At 37.1% G+C, this 17784-nt stretch overlaps 2 protein-coding genes across 2 annotated transcripts; both read left to right on the top strand.

Moving 5' to 3' along the window:
* Positions 1 to 1304: 1304 nt before the first annotated feature.
* Positions 1305 to 4415, top strand: LOC107778341 (uncharacterized). The gene is made up of 3 exons (XM_016598582.2): positions 1305 to 1865; positions 2399 to 3147; positions 3713 to 4415. The coding sequence occupies exons 1-3, from the start codon at positions 1542 to 1544 to the stop codon at positions 4230 to 4232; spliced, it is 1593 nt and encodes a 530-aa protein (XP_016454068.1). The 5' UTR covers positions 1305 to 1541; the 3' UTR covers positions 4233 to 4415.
* A 3725-nt stretch (positions 4416 to 8140) lies between these two features.
* LOC107778343 (uncharacterized) lies at positions 8141 to 9720 on the top strand. The gene is made up of 2 exons (XM_016598584.2): positions 8141 to 8668; positions 8914 to 9720. The coding sequence occupies exons 1-2, from the start codon at positions 8495 to 8497 to the stop codon at positions 9301 to 9303; spliced, it is 564 nt and encodes a 187-aa protein (XP_016454070.1). The 5' UTR covers positions 8141 to 8494; the 3' UTR covers positions 9304 to 9720.
* The last annotated feature ends 8064 nt before the right edge of the window (positions 9721 to 17784 follow it).

Raw genomic sequence — 17784 nt, 5'->3', positions numbered from 1 at the left:
ATATTCTTGTATTCTATTTTTAGCTATGTTGTGTGTACACAAGTGGTATGAGTTAACTTTTTTGGACTTTTTTTTTGCATATACTTGTCTGTTCTTTTGTGATGCCAAAGGGGGAAGAAAATTGAAGGGAGAAACAGGTTCTCAGGGGGAATATGACTATTCTGCGGGGGGGGGGGGGGGGTGCAATATGGAACCTGATTCTCAAGGGGAATATCAATTCTAAGTTTTTCATCATCAAAAAGGGAAAAATTGATAAGTTATGTGCCTTTTGTTTTGACGATTTAACAAACTTCATATGAGAACCAGATAGAAAATCTGATACAACTAGCTTCTCCGCGTTCAAAATAACAAGTCAAATATCTGGCACAAGTTTTAATGAAATCATTTAAGGGAACATTAGAGGAAACAGATAGATATCAGTTCCTCCGGTCACAGTACAAGTCAACTCTTACAACTGTTAAAGTTGCTACACTGCACACGCAACGGTACATCAGTACTGTTGAAGCATGCTGTGTACCGGACACTACCTTGCATCATCTTTGATGACCTCACTTATATATTACCAACATGAGGCAAGGGATTGCACACACTTGCATCCCTAAAAATATATTTACTCTCAAGTGTGCAGTCGCCTTCATTCTCTAAAAGGCATTGAAGAACAAAATATCAACATAACGAAGGACCATATCCTAACACTGATTACATCGTGTGTCCTTATTATTGTTGTGTCTTTATTTATGTAATTCATTTCTAACTCCTACTCAGCTTATTTAGAAGAATCTCGTAGGATATTTTGAAAACCATAAACCTTGTGTTTGTTTTGACTAGATTTAGTGAAGTGGTTAGCTTTGTAATAGAGTTATTACAAAGAGGCTTGTAATATAATTATTGTAAGTAAGTGAGGGATTAAGAGTTTAATTCCTAGGTTATAATATGATGTAATCTAAAGTTGCTCAGTTAGTGAAGTTGAAATCTTACGAGTGTAGCTCGTTGTTTTTAATCCCGTGAGCTGGGAGTTTTTCACGTAGATATCGTTGTGTTATTTACTTACTGCTGTGTTCTGTGGGAACTGATTGAAAACCAGGTTCTCTATGGAGTTTAGTGTACTTTTAGTTTACATCAACCTTATTCCTTTTAAAAAAAATTTCCGCATCAGGAAAGGTTTGATAAGTATTTACAAAATAAAAAGTTTCAATTAGGCAACTTCATTTTGAAGTATAACTGAATGGTAGGAATAATTTATCAATGGAAAATAGAAGACTTAGGATCCGCTATTGCTTGCTGAAATGGTGGCAATCTTTGTTTGCCCTAGTCAATGGGGACTTGTCTTTTTCGCAACCATCATTTTTCAACTACCTTTTAATCTAGTCTCCAATTTCTGACTCCGCTATATGGTCACTCAAAAAGAAAATGATTTCTTTTCGTAAATAGTTGTACAATTTTTTTTTGTCCAAACATGTTTATTGATGGCGTTTGGACTAGAAAACTAATTGATTTTCTTTCGTTTTTTGTTTAATATTGTTTTGTTTTGTTTTTCTTGAATGTCAAAAGTTTTGAAGGAAAATAAAAAAAAGGAGATGAAGGTCGAAACACTTACTCTTGTGCTAGTAAATTTAGCAGGCATAATGGAAAAAGCAGATGAGTCTTTGTTACCAGGTGTCTATAAAGAAGTTGGAGATGCACTCCACACGGACCCAACTGGTTTGGGTTCGCTCACGCTTTTCCGGTCCATGGTCCAGTCCCTGTGCTATCCTCTAGCAGCCTATCTAGCAGCACGCCACAACCGCGCCCATGTTATCGCCTATGGCGCTTTTCTCTGGGCTGCAGCTACATTTCTCGTCGCTTTCTCCACAACTTTCTTTCAGGTAATGTACTACAATATCTCCGCTCTAATTTATATGAAATTCTATTTTGGGACGTTCCAGAATGTTAGACCTTATTCACACATAACTTTGATCTAATGTTTGCTTTCTTTTCAACGATTACTTGAATATTCTTTTTCATCATCATTATAAATTACATAAGTCAAATTAACATTTATAACTTATATGTCCAGTCAAATACCGTTGCATGAAATGGAACATATGAAGTACAAATCTCTTATTTTTAATAAATAGTGTCATTCAAGAAGTGACTAAATTGATTAAGCATGTTTCGCCGATAATAGTATTATGTGGGTAGGTCGTAGTGTGATTTCATTACATGACATTCGTTGTTTGATCAGGATAATAACCTCTATTTAGTCGCTTTGCTTATGTAACACCCCTTACTCCAAACGTGTGGTGCATTGATCCATATACGTATATGCATATTATTCTAGGAAAACTAAGCAATTTATGACACACTATATATCAATGGACAATGGCAACCTGAAATTACATCCCCTTTTGTTGCTAAGGTGGCAGTATCAAGAGCTTTAAATGGGATTGGACTAGCCATAGTTGCACCTGCTATTCAATCACTAGTAGCTGACTCAAGCGATGAAAGCAATCGCGGAGTGGCATTTGGATGGCTGCAATTTACCAGCAACATTGGTTCACTTGTTGGTGGATATGTTTCCTTATTGATAGCGCCCATTACATTTATGAGAATTCCTGGTTGGAGACTTTCTTTTCATCTTGTTGGTATAATCAGTGTCCTTGTTGGTATTCTAGTTCGCGTATTTGCAAATGATCCTCATTTCCCAGATGGTAGTTTGAAAGCTAATAAAGTTCACGGAAAATCCTTTATATCAGAAGTACAAGGTCTACTTCAAGAAGCAAAATCAGTTGTAAAGATTCCATCTTTTCAGATTATTGTAGCTCAGGGTGTTATGGGTTCATTTCCCTGGTCAGCGTTGTCCTTCGCTCCAATGTGGTTAGAGCTTACTGGATTTTCTCATGGGAAGACTGCATTTCTTATTAGCTTGTTTGTTGTTGGTGATTCCATTGGGGGATTGTTTGGAGGCAAGATGGGAGATATCTTATCGCAGCATCTACCAAATAGTGGCAGGATAATTTTGGCACAAATAAGCTCAGGATCAGCTATCCCACTTGCAGCAATTCTTCTGCTGTCTTTGCCTGGTGATCCTTCTTCAATGTTTTTGCATGGTTTGGTCTTCTTTGTGTCAGGATTTTGCATATCATGGACTGCACCAGCTACAAACAAGTAATGATCTTTATCTAGGATTTCATAACCTCCTTTACTCTTCTTGAAGTGTTTAGTAGCTTTAGAAGTTAGGTTCAATTTTTTAAAACTTAAAATATTAGACCTAAAGGAAACATATTTTCATTAGGATGGATTAATATTTAGGCCAATGAACTGATCAACTAGTGCTTTATATTATCTGGTCATACTAAAAAGAAGTATTACATGTTGTTTTCGATCCTACTATCTTACCGTTGTTACTGCTTATTGCTATTGCTTCCTTCCGCCTATTTTTTTCTGGTCCATAAATTGATGTTACTTTCTTTCTGGCCGTTATGGTTGATACTGCTTGTTTCCATTGTTGCTTTTCATCTTTTTGAGCCAAGAGTCTACCAGAAACAGTCTCTCTAGCTACCTCCGAAAGGTAGGGATAAAGTCTGCGTATACACTATCTTCCCCACACCTCACTTGTGGGACTTCACTGAGTTTTTTGTTGCTGTTGTTGTTGTTGTACTAAAAAAGAAGTATGTTTATTTGTTGCACTTATCATGAAAAACTGCAGAGGGTTCTAATGAGACACCAACAGTCCAATTTTTGCAGAGATAGTACCCGAGCAGTCACGAACAAGTGTCTATGCTCTGGACCGATCTTTTGAATCTGTATTATCATCATTTGCTCCTCCTGTTGTTGGACTACTGTCTCAGAATGTTTATGGTTATATACCAGTTGCTCAAGGTGCTGAAAGTATTGCTACAGACAGAGAAAACGCAACATCTTTGGCAAAGGCATTGTTCACTGCAATAGGAACTCCAATGGCACTATGTTGTGTTATTTACTCTTTTCTGTATTGCACCTATCCAAGGGATAAGGAGAGGGCTCAAATGGAAGCTTTGATTGAATCCGAGATGCAACTCTTAGCATTGGATGCATCATCTGTAAGTGGAGAATATTCACTAGTTAAGTCAATCGAAATTCAAGAGAGTTATGTTGATGAAAAAACAACGATTGATGAAGTGGTCTATAGTGAGAATGGACTTGATTTTGAGGATGGTGATGACAAAACATTAATCTACCGTCGCCCAACAATTTCCAAATTTGCTGAATAGCAGTTATTCAACTGAGCAGCAAACCCCACAAAACTGATAGATAAGTTGACATTAATAGCAGGTCTAATTCTGCGATAAAGGAGCTATGTACCAAACAAATAGTGTAGAATAGAATGACAATTCAATTAGCATGTACAACCAGAATGCAGAATTTAGCATGCAATACAGAATTGTTGATGAATAGTTCTTGGAGTGACATAACATTTTAGTATAACAGGAATTAACAACTAATGAGCAACTTAGCTTTCTGAAGGTCCAAGAATATATAACTCACCAGAAAATCTCAGAGGAAATGGTGAAGTCATTTAGAGATCTTCTTTGCTTCAAAGCCAAGGCATTTCTGTCACACATCAAGAAGCATATCAACATAAATAAGAAATTGAAATATTAAGAAGTTAGGATCGGGAACTCGGGTAGTGCGGAATTTAACCAAACAATGTTATAATGATAATAACAAAGACAATGGAAGTTGATAACAACGACAATTAAAGCATATAAAAAAGACACAAATTTAACGTGGTTCGGTTAAAATGATCTACGTCCACAAGCGGAGAGGGCAATTTCACTATACGAATAAGAGTACAAAATTAGAGTAAATACTCTAATTAATCCCAAATACCCTAAGAGAATAACCTCACAAGATCACTCCAAAGAAAATGTTCACACAAGTGCTTCCCAACACTTAACTCTCATACAAAACACTCTTAATAAAGGAGGAAAGGAAGAAACAAGAAATGAAGACTCAAGTCTTGTTGTTGTGTATAAAATAAATTAATGGCCTTTCCTTTTATAGGCAAAAAAGTCATGGCCTCTTAGGTGTAAAAGAAGAGATACAACTTGTGCAAATGATGTCCACCACACAATGCAATATTTTTGGCTCCCAAAGAATATTGCCAACAAAGTTTACACTTTACAAAGATGATTATGCCTAAGTGAGATGGACTCCATTAGCCAAAATATTGGCCATAATTACAAATCTCCACCTTGGCCTAATTTTGGCTAATATAGTAAATTTGCTCCACCTTCTCCGCAAAAGCCTTAATGGGCATATGTCAAAATTTAATGCCATCAAAATCAGACAAGTTGTCTGATACCAAAATTGTAGTAGGGCCTATAACAGTGGAGCCCAATAAAGTATACAACGAACCAGATCTATGCTCACCACACCATCGTGCATTCTGATCCGAATTGTACCTTTACCAATAACGTTACAAATAACATTGTTACCCAGTTGGACAACTCCACCTGCAACTGAATCATATGTATAAAACAAGTCCCTACTAGGACACATATGATATGTACAACCGGAATCTAAAATTCACTCATTGTCTAATTTGAAACTAGTTTCAGTTGCTAAAAATATAGTTCCCTCAATCTCATCAGTTGCTACACCAGCTTCGGCGGTGTCAGTATTTTTGTGCTCATTTTTTCTTTCCTTATGCTTTTATTTATTTTTCAGCTTATAGCATTCGGAGATAATTTGACCTTTCTTATGACAATAGCGACACTCTAAATTATTATATCTGGATATGGAGTCGGATTTGCCCATAACAAATAAGACAACTTCCGCTTGAGTTCCACTAGCTTCCCCAATAATATCATTATCTATCTGTTCTTTTGATTTTAAGATAGATTTAATATCCTTATAAGAGATATTATCCTTTGCATAAAGCATAGTATCTCTATGCTTAAAAGATGGGGTAGAGAACAAAGCAGTAACACAACTTGATCCTTATCTTTAATTTCAGCATCTATATTACTCAAATCTATAAGAATGTAATCAAAGGTAAAGATGAGAGAGAATAGAGGTACATTCACCCATACGAATTGTATAAAGTTTCTGCTTCAGGTAAAGTCTATTTTCCACCGTCCTCTTCATATATAAGGTTTTCAATTTTTTTCACATGCTTTTGGCTGTGGTTTCTACAGAAACTTCACGTAAAACCTCATTTGAGAGATTTAAGATGATACCTGATTTTACCTTTTTATCTATGATGGCAAACTCCTCTTTTATCCGGCTTCTTCTCCTTTCCTTGCAATGCCCCATCCTAAATTAGGATAGCTTCTATCTTTAATTGTCACATTCCGAAATTTGTACTTCGGTCAAATTTCTCAACATAGGTCTTTGTTAGAGTCATTTTGGCTATTGAAACTAATCCGGTTAGATCTGTCTCTGATACAAATTTGTTAGGATCGGGAACTCGTGTAGTGCATAATTTAGCCAAACAATGTTATAATGAAAATAACAAAGACAATGGAAGTTGATAATAACGGCAATTAAAGCATATAAAGAAGATAAAAATTTAACATGATTCGGTCAAAATGACCTACGTCCACAAGCGGAGAGGAACAATTTCACTATACGAATAAGAGTACAAAATTAAATTGAATACTCTAATTAATCTCAAATACTCTAAGAGAATAACCTCACAAGATCACTCCAAAGAAAGGGTTCACACAAGTGCTTCCCAACACTTAACTCTCATACAAAACACTCTTAATAAAGGAGGAAAGGAAGAAACAAGAAATGAAGACAAAGTCTTGTTGGCGTGTATAAAATAAACTAATGACCTTCCCTTTTATAGGCAAAAAAGTCATTGCCTCTTAGGTGTAAAAGAAGAGATACAACTTGTGCAAATGATGTCTACCACACAATGCAATATTTTTGGGTCTCAAAGAATATTGCCAACAAAGTCTACACTTTACAAAGATGCTTATACTTATGTGAAATGAATTTCATTAGCCAAAATATTGGCCATAATTACAAAAGTTATACATTTCTCTTTCATTCTTTCCAGTTTTGTAGTCCTTGCCCCTTGTACATTTACCTTGTTTCCCTTCAATTATTTCTGTCTTACGACTTTTTTGTATATTCCCTCCGTCCCACTTATTGTTTGAGAATATAACTTGTTCCACACTGGTCCTGTAAATGTTTTCAAATAGCTCTATTGTCCTGAACTATGGGTGGCAAACGGGCAAGTCGCATCGGATATGGGTGGGAGAAGACGGATAATACAAAAATAGATAAAATATTCGACCCAACTCGTATTTAGTACAGATGGCAAATGGGTTAACCCGCATATAATATGTATATCCGCATTATCCGTGACTCATTGAATACAAGCCACAAACTTGAGTAACCCTCGATTTGAGCCTTTGTAAATATAAAAGTTAAACTCATTGGTTATTATTTTTGAGTAGATAGTGTGGATCTTATCCATATTTGATCAATTGTTAAAAAGTTCATTAATCAACCTATTTTATAGTGGATAATATGGAGGGATAACTGATTTTTCTACCATTTTTTCCACCACTATCCTGAACCATTGCATTCACTGCGTTAAAAATTTGAATTGCATACTAATATATTCTTTCATTTGGTATCAAAGCTAACCTAGCAAAGCTAAAGTAATTGAGCTGGATTTTCATTTCTTCCCACAAGATACATGTAGCGCGAACACTAGTTAAGGTTTCCAACAGAATTTATAAGGTGATGGGGCTACCCTATTTAGGGTTGCGAGGCCCTTTGTGCTCTCTCTTTCAATTCAGCGCATCGAATTATTAACTTGCGACACTCATTGGTTTCAAAGTTTTGTATTGTATGCTTGAATTCTTTCACAAATATAATTTTTTATCATATTTATACCCGGACAACACTGCCCGAAGTACACCAAAAATTGTTTGTACGGTAAATAATGGGATCACACATACACAAAGAGAGAGAGAGAGAGAGAGAGAGAGAGAGAGAGAGAGAGAGAGAGAGAGAGAGAGAGAGAGAAATTGAAAAGAAAAATGAAGTTGGAGTGATGAATTAATTTCCCTTTGCACTGACAAGTCAAGCAAATAAATTTAATAGCTCATAAAATTTGTTGGTAGTTTAAAAATAGTTGAAGGCAGTTGTGAGCTATTAAAAGCATTCTTGTTACTCAGCGCTTCGATGTCACTGAGCCACAAAGGTTGTTTAAATCTTTAGACTTATTATTGTTCTTTGGTGACTGTTTCTCTGAAATTTGGAGTTATGCGCTTTAAATTTGCTGGTTGGAGGTGTCTAGTAATTGCAAAGCGCAACTTCAATTCAGCAACCTTTAATGTTTTTGCCATTTAAGATTTTATATTGCAATTTTGCCTCAATCTACAGCTTCCCCTTGACCCCTATATAAACAGCTATAATAAGTTCACCGTTTTGATTCTCACAAAGAGACTTGGCCATAAAAGAAAACAAAAGAAGCAACAGATTTTGATCATTGTCCAATTCATCAGTCATGGTCTCCCTTCAAACTACTATATCACAAGATTTGCCTAAGAAGAGAAAGTGGGGAGAAATCAAAGCAGAAGAAATCTCTGAAAAGCCACAGCAAGTGATATCTCTATTTGGCACCGAGTTTCAGCATGAAAGGCCTCTGCCTTTGGAGTGGCAACAGTGCCTTGATATTAAGGTAAGCAATATGCGTTTAACTTATATACATTGACAGTGTTAAAAATTTACACTATACCGATGTGCTTTTATCTGATATATAACAGGTTATTTATCATATTTTGCTAGTTATCAATTTGATGTTTGTTATAGGAGTATTAGTTATCCGTAATTGTCTTTTACGTGACGTGATATATAAAACTGTTTTGGATCCGGCTCTGGGTGACAGGAGTAACCTTGTTTTCCTTTACTCTGGTTGAACTGCAGTCTGGAGATATATACTTCTATAACACAAGAACACAAAAGAGAACATCAAGAAATCCTAGAATGAGTCCTGAGCCACAAAGTCCAGATCATATGAGTTTAGACCTTCAACTGAATTTACCATGTGGATCATCAGTGGTTGACAACTTCACTAAACGTAATTCTGTTAGCAATTCAAGTTACTCCGGTGGTGATACCGAGATCAAAAGGAGTGGTATCGCTCGTTCTCTGTCGTGGTTGACGTTTGATGGTGATCAACAAGAGATGTTCACTGCAGTTTGCAACAAGTGTCATATGTTGGTGATGATGTGCAAATCTTCAACATCATGTCCAAACTGCAAATTTATCAACCCGGCACCAGACCTGAGTATACCCTGTTCAAGAGAAGGCTAAGCATCTCATGTTTAATAAAAGAAGTATTCTAGTTACCAAAGATTGAGAGTAAAGTGTAGCGATATGATAAGTGTGGATTCATATAACCAGCCTAAGTTTGCTTGGAATTGAGACGCAGCTGTTGTTGCTTTTCAAGTTACGAAAGATTGTCTGTTGTATCAGTTGAGCTGCAAGCTTTTAAATAGCTTCCTAGTCCCTCCATTTAATTTCTGTTGCTCCTTTACATAGAGGGAAAATAGGAAATGGAAAGAGTTTTTATACTTCAGTCTATGTTTATATTGATACTATAGTTTCTCGGCATGCACGTGTATGTCGAGCCATGTAATCTATGATTTTATAATAGTATCGATTATAGTAAACCAAAGCTTTGAGTAAGTATTATAAATAAAAAAAATAAAGTAAATTTTTTTTTTTTGTGAATGATCAATATGAATCGTATGGTGACTACTTGTTGGATATCTTCTGAGTTTACGAAAAAGAATAATCAAAATTAATTAGATAATGTTTTTCTTTTACTTATTTTAATTTTATGAGATAAGCATATCTCCTTTTTTTTAATAGATGATGTTCATGGTGTGTATTTTTGTCATCTATTTAGATTGCTTTTTCATTATTATGACTATCTCTTTTGTTGACAAATTTCCTAGTTAAAGAAGAAATAAAGAAATTTAGTAGTAAAAATTCACTCCATAAAGTAAGATGTTTGTGTACATAAGATTGTTGGCATAATATCTTTGTAAATTGAGATTCTAACGTCAGAAAAGCTCTATGATTGTTTATCATCTTTCAAAATTTTCAAAATTTTTATTGTCATTTTCAGCAACATCGTCTCCCCATAAAGTATATCTATATGATCATATACCTATATATTTAAAATTATATTAACTTATCTGTATAGTACATTAAATGAACTTTTTTCATGAAAACTTGTGTAATTTTAACATACATTTTATTTGTAACTATTATCTCTTTTTTATCCTGCTCCCTTCTTCTCCAATAAGTGACTTCACTTTACTAATATGTAAACTCTATCTGGAAACATGAATCTTTATATTTAGTTATAAAATTATCTTTATTTTTTATTTAGTATATGTCAATTTAATTACAAAAATAATAATATGATTAAATAATATTGATTGTATTTCTAGAATCATGTGTACTAAATGAGTTGAAATCCACATACAATATGTATGATGAAAAGTTGTAATGTTTAAATACAAATATAATTTATTATCATGATCTTAAATTTTCAAGTTTGGACATGATCTTCCAAAAAAGACATTTCACTCTGTATCATCCTTTAACTTGAAAGTAAACTTTCAAATAATTTATGAATATACCATAGTATAAGTTAATTGATGAGTTTTAACTTAGCAATAGAATAAGTTAATTATACTATTAACTAATATGTCTTTCCTTAATACAACAAATATGTATTTAATGTTTCCAAAATCACAATGTTAGGAAATTAAATTGTATAGAGGAGTGAGTTTAAGAAAATAAAACCTGAATTTCACCAGTTTCTTTTTGATTTGTTGCTTTAATGCTATGGTCATTCCTGTAGTCAAAGTCATGTCTTGCAGGGAAAAACCTTCTAATTTTCTGAAGAGGCGCATCCCTTCGATTTGAATCATTTCACATACTTATGAGAAAAACTCTTGTTCTTCCTTCGTGTGTTGGCCATGTGGCAATGATGATCTTGCCAATGGAAAAGCAGATGAGAATTTCAATTTGTTGCACCAGTGAAAGCCATGGATCATTTTATTATTCTAAAGGCTTTTATGGTGAAAAGAGAAATAATTCATAATGATTATCTATTAATCTCTCTTCACTTATTCTTCTCGGTACAAGATACAATTTACTTTATTCATAGATAATAATATCGAATTTGAAGATAAGTTTTGAATGAAGGGATGTGATTTTTAGCGAGGAGTACCAAACGTTAATTTGGTGGTTTGTTTGTTGGCACATTTTTTTAATTAAGGTATTTTGGGTTTTTAATTAGAAGGGTAAAAAAGTAATTTAACTTTTAGATTAAGGGGTTCCTACTTTTAATATAATATAGATATAATGTAATTAACTTGAAGAAAGTTGGGGAAAAGAAATTTATTTCTTCTTGATATTTGAAAAAATCAAATATTGTGGACCATGAAAAAAAAGCCAAAAAATCAATTAAAGTGCACCGAAAGGATTAATTAAACTGAAAACTCCCTTTGATCCACTTTACTTGATTTTTCGGTTTGTTTTCACACATATTAATGAACCCACCTTTTAATATTGATTAACAAAAAATTGATCATATTAACCTTAATTTGTTCATTGAAAATACAACAAATACTCCTAAGTTCTTTACTCGAAGGGTAACTTTGGAAAAAGAAGTTAATTCCTTCTTTATATCTGAAAAATTCAAATATTATGGACCATAAAAAAATTAAAAAATTAATTAAACTGAACCGGAGGAAGTAATAACTACAACCTCCCCTTAGGCTATTAAATTCCGAAGTTAATGCACCGAACTCAATTGGCATTAAATTAGGGTCTATCTATGAACTTCCCAGCTAGGCCGGCATATTCAATATTTCAATTAGAATCGTATAGTATTGCAGTATTGAGTTTCTATCTTGTCTTCAAACTTGTTTACCCGAAAAATCAGATAGAGTTGAATTTATACGTAATTTTAGGGTATGTGGTATAGCTTGATACAAATTGTAAAGAGAAATAGAAATATCCAATCTTGACTATAAAAACGAAAGATAAAAACTGTTAAAAAGAGGAAATGAAGTAAGAGAGCTCAAAGGATTGATCTTTCAATATAAGGGATAATCTTTTGTTACCATGTATGGATGTTTTACAGAAACAACAATTATCCCCCTTTATAGTGGGGGATCCTACTTTAGATATAATAAAAAATATATAGTGGGGAACCTATGAGGAACTAGCTTTTCCCTAATTCCCGCCAAGATTCTCTTTCCTAGTGCGGTTGCAACGACTCTTGTCGGTAAACTCGATATTGACTCGAGCTCTCGATCTTGACTCGAGCTCGATTCTGACTCGGAGTCTCATACTGATTCGGGGTCGGTGTCGGTCGGTCTATACATCTTAAGGTCGATAATTTTGCCGCGCCCGTAGTTCAATTTGGATACGAGCTCGATAATGATACCTAGCTTGTATTGATCGGTCCTAGAACTTGAAGCTTGATGATCTGAGTTCGGACCTCGATCTGGTATTACGAAGCTACCCCTCGATCAAAGTATTATCATACTGACCAGTCCGTATGACGGACTAATCGGTTTTGACTGTATACAAATAGTCCCCGCATTTCTCGGGAAGAATGTAACGAGAAACGATATGATTTTTCCAATGGTATGATTAGATATATACTGACGTGTGTATCGAATCCGATCGTGACATATACGATAGATGTCTCATCGGTTTAGTTTACCGAGGTATTTAATGCATGTCAGACGGTGGTCGGCCATTACTGTTATTGGACCGCCACTGTTCAGCCTATAAATATCCCCTCTTTCATCATTAATCACTTTTATATCTTCTAATCTCAAAATTTCCTAAGCATTCTCAAATACCTTCTGAATTAAGTGCAAAATTTTCTTTCTGTAGTTTTTACTGCAAAATCTTTCTTTGAAACACCGCATCTTCTTTATTCCTTTCTTCTAAATTCAAAAAATGGTGAAAACATCAAAAACCGTCCCTCAAAAAGAAGAGGCTTCTTCTTCACGGCCAGCCGCGTATAAAACACTGATGGAGCCATAGCCCGAGGAGTGTGTTCCCGGAACATGTCTTCTCACCTCTGATTTTAAGGTTGATACGGGCTCGTTGGTTCCCGGTCGGTGTGAGCCGGTATCGAGGTATTTGTGCTCGATAACCAACAAGCAACTTGCTCAGTTAAAGACAGATGGAAACTGGGATAACAAGGAAGTGGTAATTCCGGCTCCCGATGAAGATATTACCACCCACGTGGAAGGGTTCCTTAGTGTGTATGCTTACCCTTTTACGTTAGGGCCTCTTGACCCTGTTATCATCGATTTTTATCACCAATACCGAATAACTCTAGGTTAGATTCATCCTTCCTTTTGGCGGATCGTTATCCTGATCTGTTTCTTTGCAAACAAGATTGAGGGGATGCCTTTAACCCTCGATCATCTTATTAGATTGTATAGTCCCCGCCTCTTTCGAGGTGGATTAATAAAACTTCAACGTCGGGCTACCAAGGTACTGTTCTCGAGCATAGATGAGGATAAGGATCGAGGTTAGATGGGCAGGTTCGTTCGAATGAAGACTTCAGACCTGATCCCAGCCAAAAAGATGCCATTCCTGGAAGAATGGAATATGAAGCGTAAGTGTAATTCTGTTATTTATTCCATATCGCCATGTCTATTTTTTTCTTTCTTGCTGATATCTCTTTTGTGATGCAGCGGTTCCTTAGATGCCCGGTGTCATTCCCGATCTTAAAAGCTAGGTACGGGCCCTAGCTTCGACCTCCACATACGCCAAACGTTCATGGCGTGATTTGGCAAAGGGCCGATGTGAGGCCAAGAATCATAGTAAGCCTATTTCTCATGTTTTGAGAGTTCAAACGAAATATTTTCCATATATTCAACCGATTTTATTGTGTGCAGGCCTGGGCAGAGATGCGGTTTTGAGGCCCCTCCCCGGCGAGGAAGAAGCCTCAGACCCGGGTTCTACACCGGCTGAGGGAAATAAGAGAAAAAGGGCCTCAACTTCCGAAAATCCAAAACCGAAGGCAAGGTCGACTCGTAAGTCGAGGAAGAATACCATCCCTTTGACCTTAGAATCGGTTCAGCATATAAGGGATGAAGATGAGGAAGAGGAAGACGATGGGTCCGTACTGGTGGCCCGATCGAAGAAGACCACCAACGTTTTACAGGCAGCTGGATCGATGGTGGTTTATAAAGCTCTGCCTCGAACTAAGTATATATTGGAGAAAGATTCGGGCAGAGTCCCCGAGTCATTGGAGATCGAGGATGCTTCCCATAGAAGCCAACGGATGGGGGATATGTCTGAAGCGGCTCTCCCCGAATCTCTTATAACCGAAGAGAATGCCCCAAGTGACTCATTTGGGGCAGTAGCAATCAAAGACTCGCCCACCTTCCCTGCTTTTTCTGAAGGGGTGATTCAGAGCTTTTGGGGACCTCGAACTAGACAGGCCTCAAGAGGGAGAGGATCCTTTTTGTGACCTTTTTACCGGTGTCGAGGACGCTGTCGGCACTAGTGATGCATCAGATCTTTTTCACGGAGTGCAGCAGGCTTTGAATCAGGTAAGCCTTAAATTATTTTGTTGGTATTATGTCTGTTTTTCTTTTCTTACTTTGTTTCTTCTTTCTTCGTAGGTCATGGTAGCTCATCGAGAAGCATGTTCTCGATCCCAAGCTGAGCTGCGTCGATACGAGGCCGATCTCCAACGGGCCACGGAGGAGAGGAAAGCCCTTAAACTTCTCTTAGGGCAAAGGGAGAAAGAAATCAAGGACCTTCGAGCTGAGTTGGACAAAGCTTACCAAGATTAGACCGATCTGTCCGAGTAGGTAATGACACTATTAAAAGCCTATGGACTTGATACTGGAACGATGGCTAATCTTTCGGTCTCACAGCTGCAGCAGAAGCTTGAGATGATCAGGAAGCTCCGTGAGGAGATCGATGTGATAAAGGCGGAGTCCTTGAAATGGAAAGGAAATATGGACCACTTTGCTGCAGAGAAAGAGGCTGCTCGAGCCCAATTATCATCGGCCGAAAATCAACTTCAGAGTCTGAAGGAGAAAATCTTGGTTCAAACAAGGAAAACAGAGGAGCTCGAGACTCGGTTGGCTTCTAAACTTACCAAGGCTGAAAAGACAAAGGCCGATGCAGACGCACTTATGGCTATTTATCGGGTCGATGATGAGGCCGCTTAGACGCATGCGAGAGAAGTAGCCGAGACCACTCGAACTCGAGCACATTGGATTGCCAAATTTTACAAATTCCAATCTCGGAGGGAAACCCTCAAGGAGATCCATGCTCGAGGCTTCGATCTTACAGAAGAGATAATAAAGGCAAAAGAGCTTGAAGCCGATGCTGGGGCCTTGGCCTCCGATGATGATGATGACAATGATGATGATAATGATGGTGATGGGAGCAAAAGCGGGTCTCAGAGTAGGGAGGAGCCCGATGGAGAAAAAGACTGCTCCCGTGGATAATTAGGGTTTTTCTTATTTTGATCTTTTCGTGTAAGGTCCTGATAAGACGTTTTATAAACATATATATAAAGGTCTTTTCTTTTCCCAACTTGTCTCTATTTTCTTTTCTGCTTAGTGAATATTTTGTTTTACTTGTGTCTTATGAAAAATGTTCATAAGTTTGAGGATTTAGTTGAGCAAGTGTTTGCTCGAACTTTTAGTAAAGTAGCTCGTAGGCTTAATAGTCGAGTGAGTGATTGCTCAAACTCGAAGTAAGATAGCCCGTAGGCTTAATAGTCGGGTGAGTGATTTACTTGAACTCGAACTCGAACTCAAAGTATTGCAGCCCGTAGGCTTTATGGTCGAGTGAGTGCTTCGAACTCGAGGTAATGTAGCCCGTAGGCTTATTAGTCGAGTGAGTGATTCGAACTCGAAGTAATATAGTCCGTAGGCTTAATGGTCAAGTGAGAGTTTGCTCGAACTCGAAATAAGAGTAGCCCGTAGGCTTAGTAGTTGAGTGAGTGATTCGAACTCGAGGTAATATAGCCCGTAGGCTTAATGGTCGAGTGTGAGTTTGCTCGAACCCAAAATAAGAGTAGCCTGTAGGCTTATTAGTCGAGTGAGTAATTCAAACTCGAGGTAATGTAGCCCGTAGGTTTATTAGTTGAGTAAGAGTTTGCTCGAACTCGAAATAAGAGTAGCCCGTAGGCTTAGTAGTCGAGTGAGTGATTCGAACTCGAACTCGAACTCAAAGTATTGCAGCTTGTAGGCTTTATGATCGAGTGAGTGTTTTCTCGAACTCGAAGTAAGATGGCCCGTGGGCTTAATAGTCGAGTGAGTGATTGCTCGAACTCGAAGTAAGATAGCCCTTAGGCTTAATAGTCGAGTGAGTGAGTGATCGAACTCGAAGTAAGATAGCCCTTAGGCTTAATAGTCGAGTGAGTGATTTGTTTGAACTCGAACTCGAAGTATTGTAGCTCGTAGGCTTTATGGTCGAGTGAATGCTTGCTCGAACTCGAAGTAAGATAGCCCGTAGGCTTAATAGTCGAGTGAGTGATTGCTCAAACTAGAAGTAAGATAGACCTTAGGCTTAATATTCGAGTGAGTGATTGCTCGAACTCGAAGTAAGATAGCCCTTAGGCTTAATAGTCGAGTGAGTGATTTGTTTGAACTCGAACTCGAAGTATTGCAGCCCGTAGGCTTTATGGTGTAAGTTTTTTTCGAAACTCCTTCGATAGTGGTCGGCCCTTAAGGCTAATTGAATCATGAAGCAGAACAAAAATTTTCAAAATATGAGTTATCAGTAAAGAGGTTGTTATACATATATTCGTATTTTGTGCCAGGGCTCGAGCAAAACTATGAGGGCATGGTTCGTTTTGACCATTTGGTCCTTACACATTTTCCTTATCGAGACCCTGTTTGATATGACTTTGGTACGAAATAACTTTCTTATATTGAACTCGATTTATTCGATGGTAAAGCCCCACAATATTTGAGGTTGATTGTAAAGAAGCCTTGGATACTATTAAAATGTCCTCAGGTAGTACATAGTTGTTGTCTCGTTAAAAACCTTGCCGGAAAAACCTGGTTGGGATAAAAACCGATCTAAGGGAAAAAGAGTGCAACGCATACTTTAAAACCTGAGGTCTCGATGTTTTTGGCTGAACTCCTGCAATGAGTTAGTATCGAATATATACAGACGAAAGAAGGGAGAGAATCATACCTTAACAATAATATCGTTTGAGGTGTGACACATTCCAATTGCTTGGTATTTATTCGCCGTTTATAATACCAAGTTTGTAGGATCCTTTACCGACGTTTTCGAGTACTGGGTATGGTCCTTCCCAGTTCGGACCCAGTTTTCCTTCGTTTGGATTTCGGGTGCTGAGGGTGACTTTCCTTAGCACTAAGTCCCCTATTTTAAAATGGAAAAGCTTGGTTCTTCGATTATAGTATCTTTCGATCCGCTGCTTTTGGGCGGCCAATCGGACGAGAGTGGCTTCTCATTTTTCATCCAATAATTCGAGGCTAGTATTCATAGCCTCGTGATTTGACTCTTCTATTGTATATCGAAACCTGGCACTGGGTTCTCCGACTTCGACTGGAATCAAGGATTTGGAACCATATACTAAGGAGAATGGGGTTGCCCCCGTACAGGACTTTGATGTTGTTCGATACGCCCAAAGAACTTCGGGTAGGATTTCTCTCTATTTCCCCTTAGCGTCGTTCAACCTTTTCTTTAGATTTTGAATGATAGTTTTGTTCGTCGATTCGGCCTGTCCGTTCCCACTAT

The sequence above is a fragment of the Nicotiana tabacum genome, chromosome 15 (genome assembly GCF_000715075.1).
Source record: "Nicotiana tabacum cultivar K326 chromosome 15, ASM71507v2, whole genome shotgun sequence".
Classification (NCBI taxonomy): Eukaryota; Viridiplantae; Streptophyta; class Magnoliopsida; order Solanales; family Solanaceae; genus Nicotiana; species Nicotiana tabacum.
This window is presented reverse-complemented; position numbering and strand designations above follow the sequence as displayed.

Bases quoted from the DNA above. Each gene is read 5' to 3' on its own strand.
- LOC107778341 (XM_016598582.2), top strand. From the start codon at position 1,542: ATGTCAAAAGTTTTGAAGGAAAATAAAAAAAAGGAGATGAAGGTCGAA. The intron at 1,866-2,398 runs GTAATGTACTAC...TTTGTTGCTAAG, and splicing joins TCTCCACAACTTTCTTTCAG to GTGGCAGTATCAAGAGCTTT. The intron at 3,148-3,712 runs GTAATGATCTTT...AGACACCAACAG, and splicing joins ACTGCACCAGCTACAAACAA to TCCAATTTTTGCAGAGATAG.
- LOC107778343 (XM_016598584.2), top strand. From the start codon at position 8,495: ATGGTCTCCCTTCAAACTACTATATCACAAGATTTGCCTAAGAAGAGA. The intron at 8,669-8,913 runs GTAAGCAATATG...GTTGAACTGCAG, and splicing joins AACAGTGCCTTGATATTAAG to TCTGGAGATATATACTTCTA.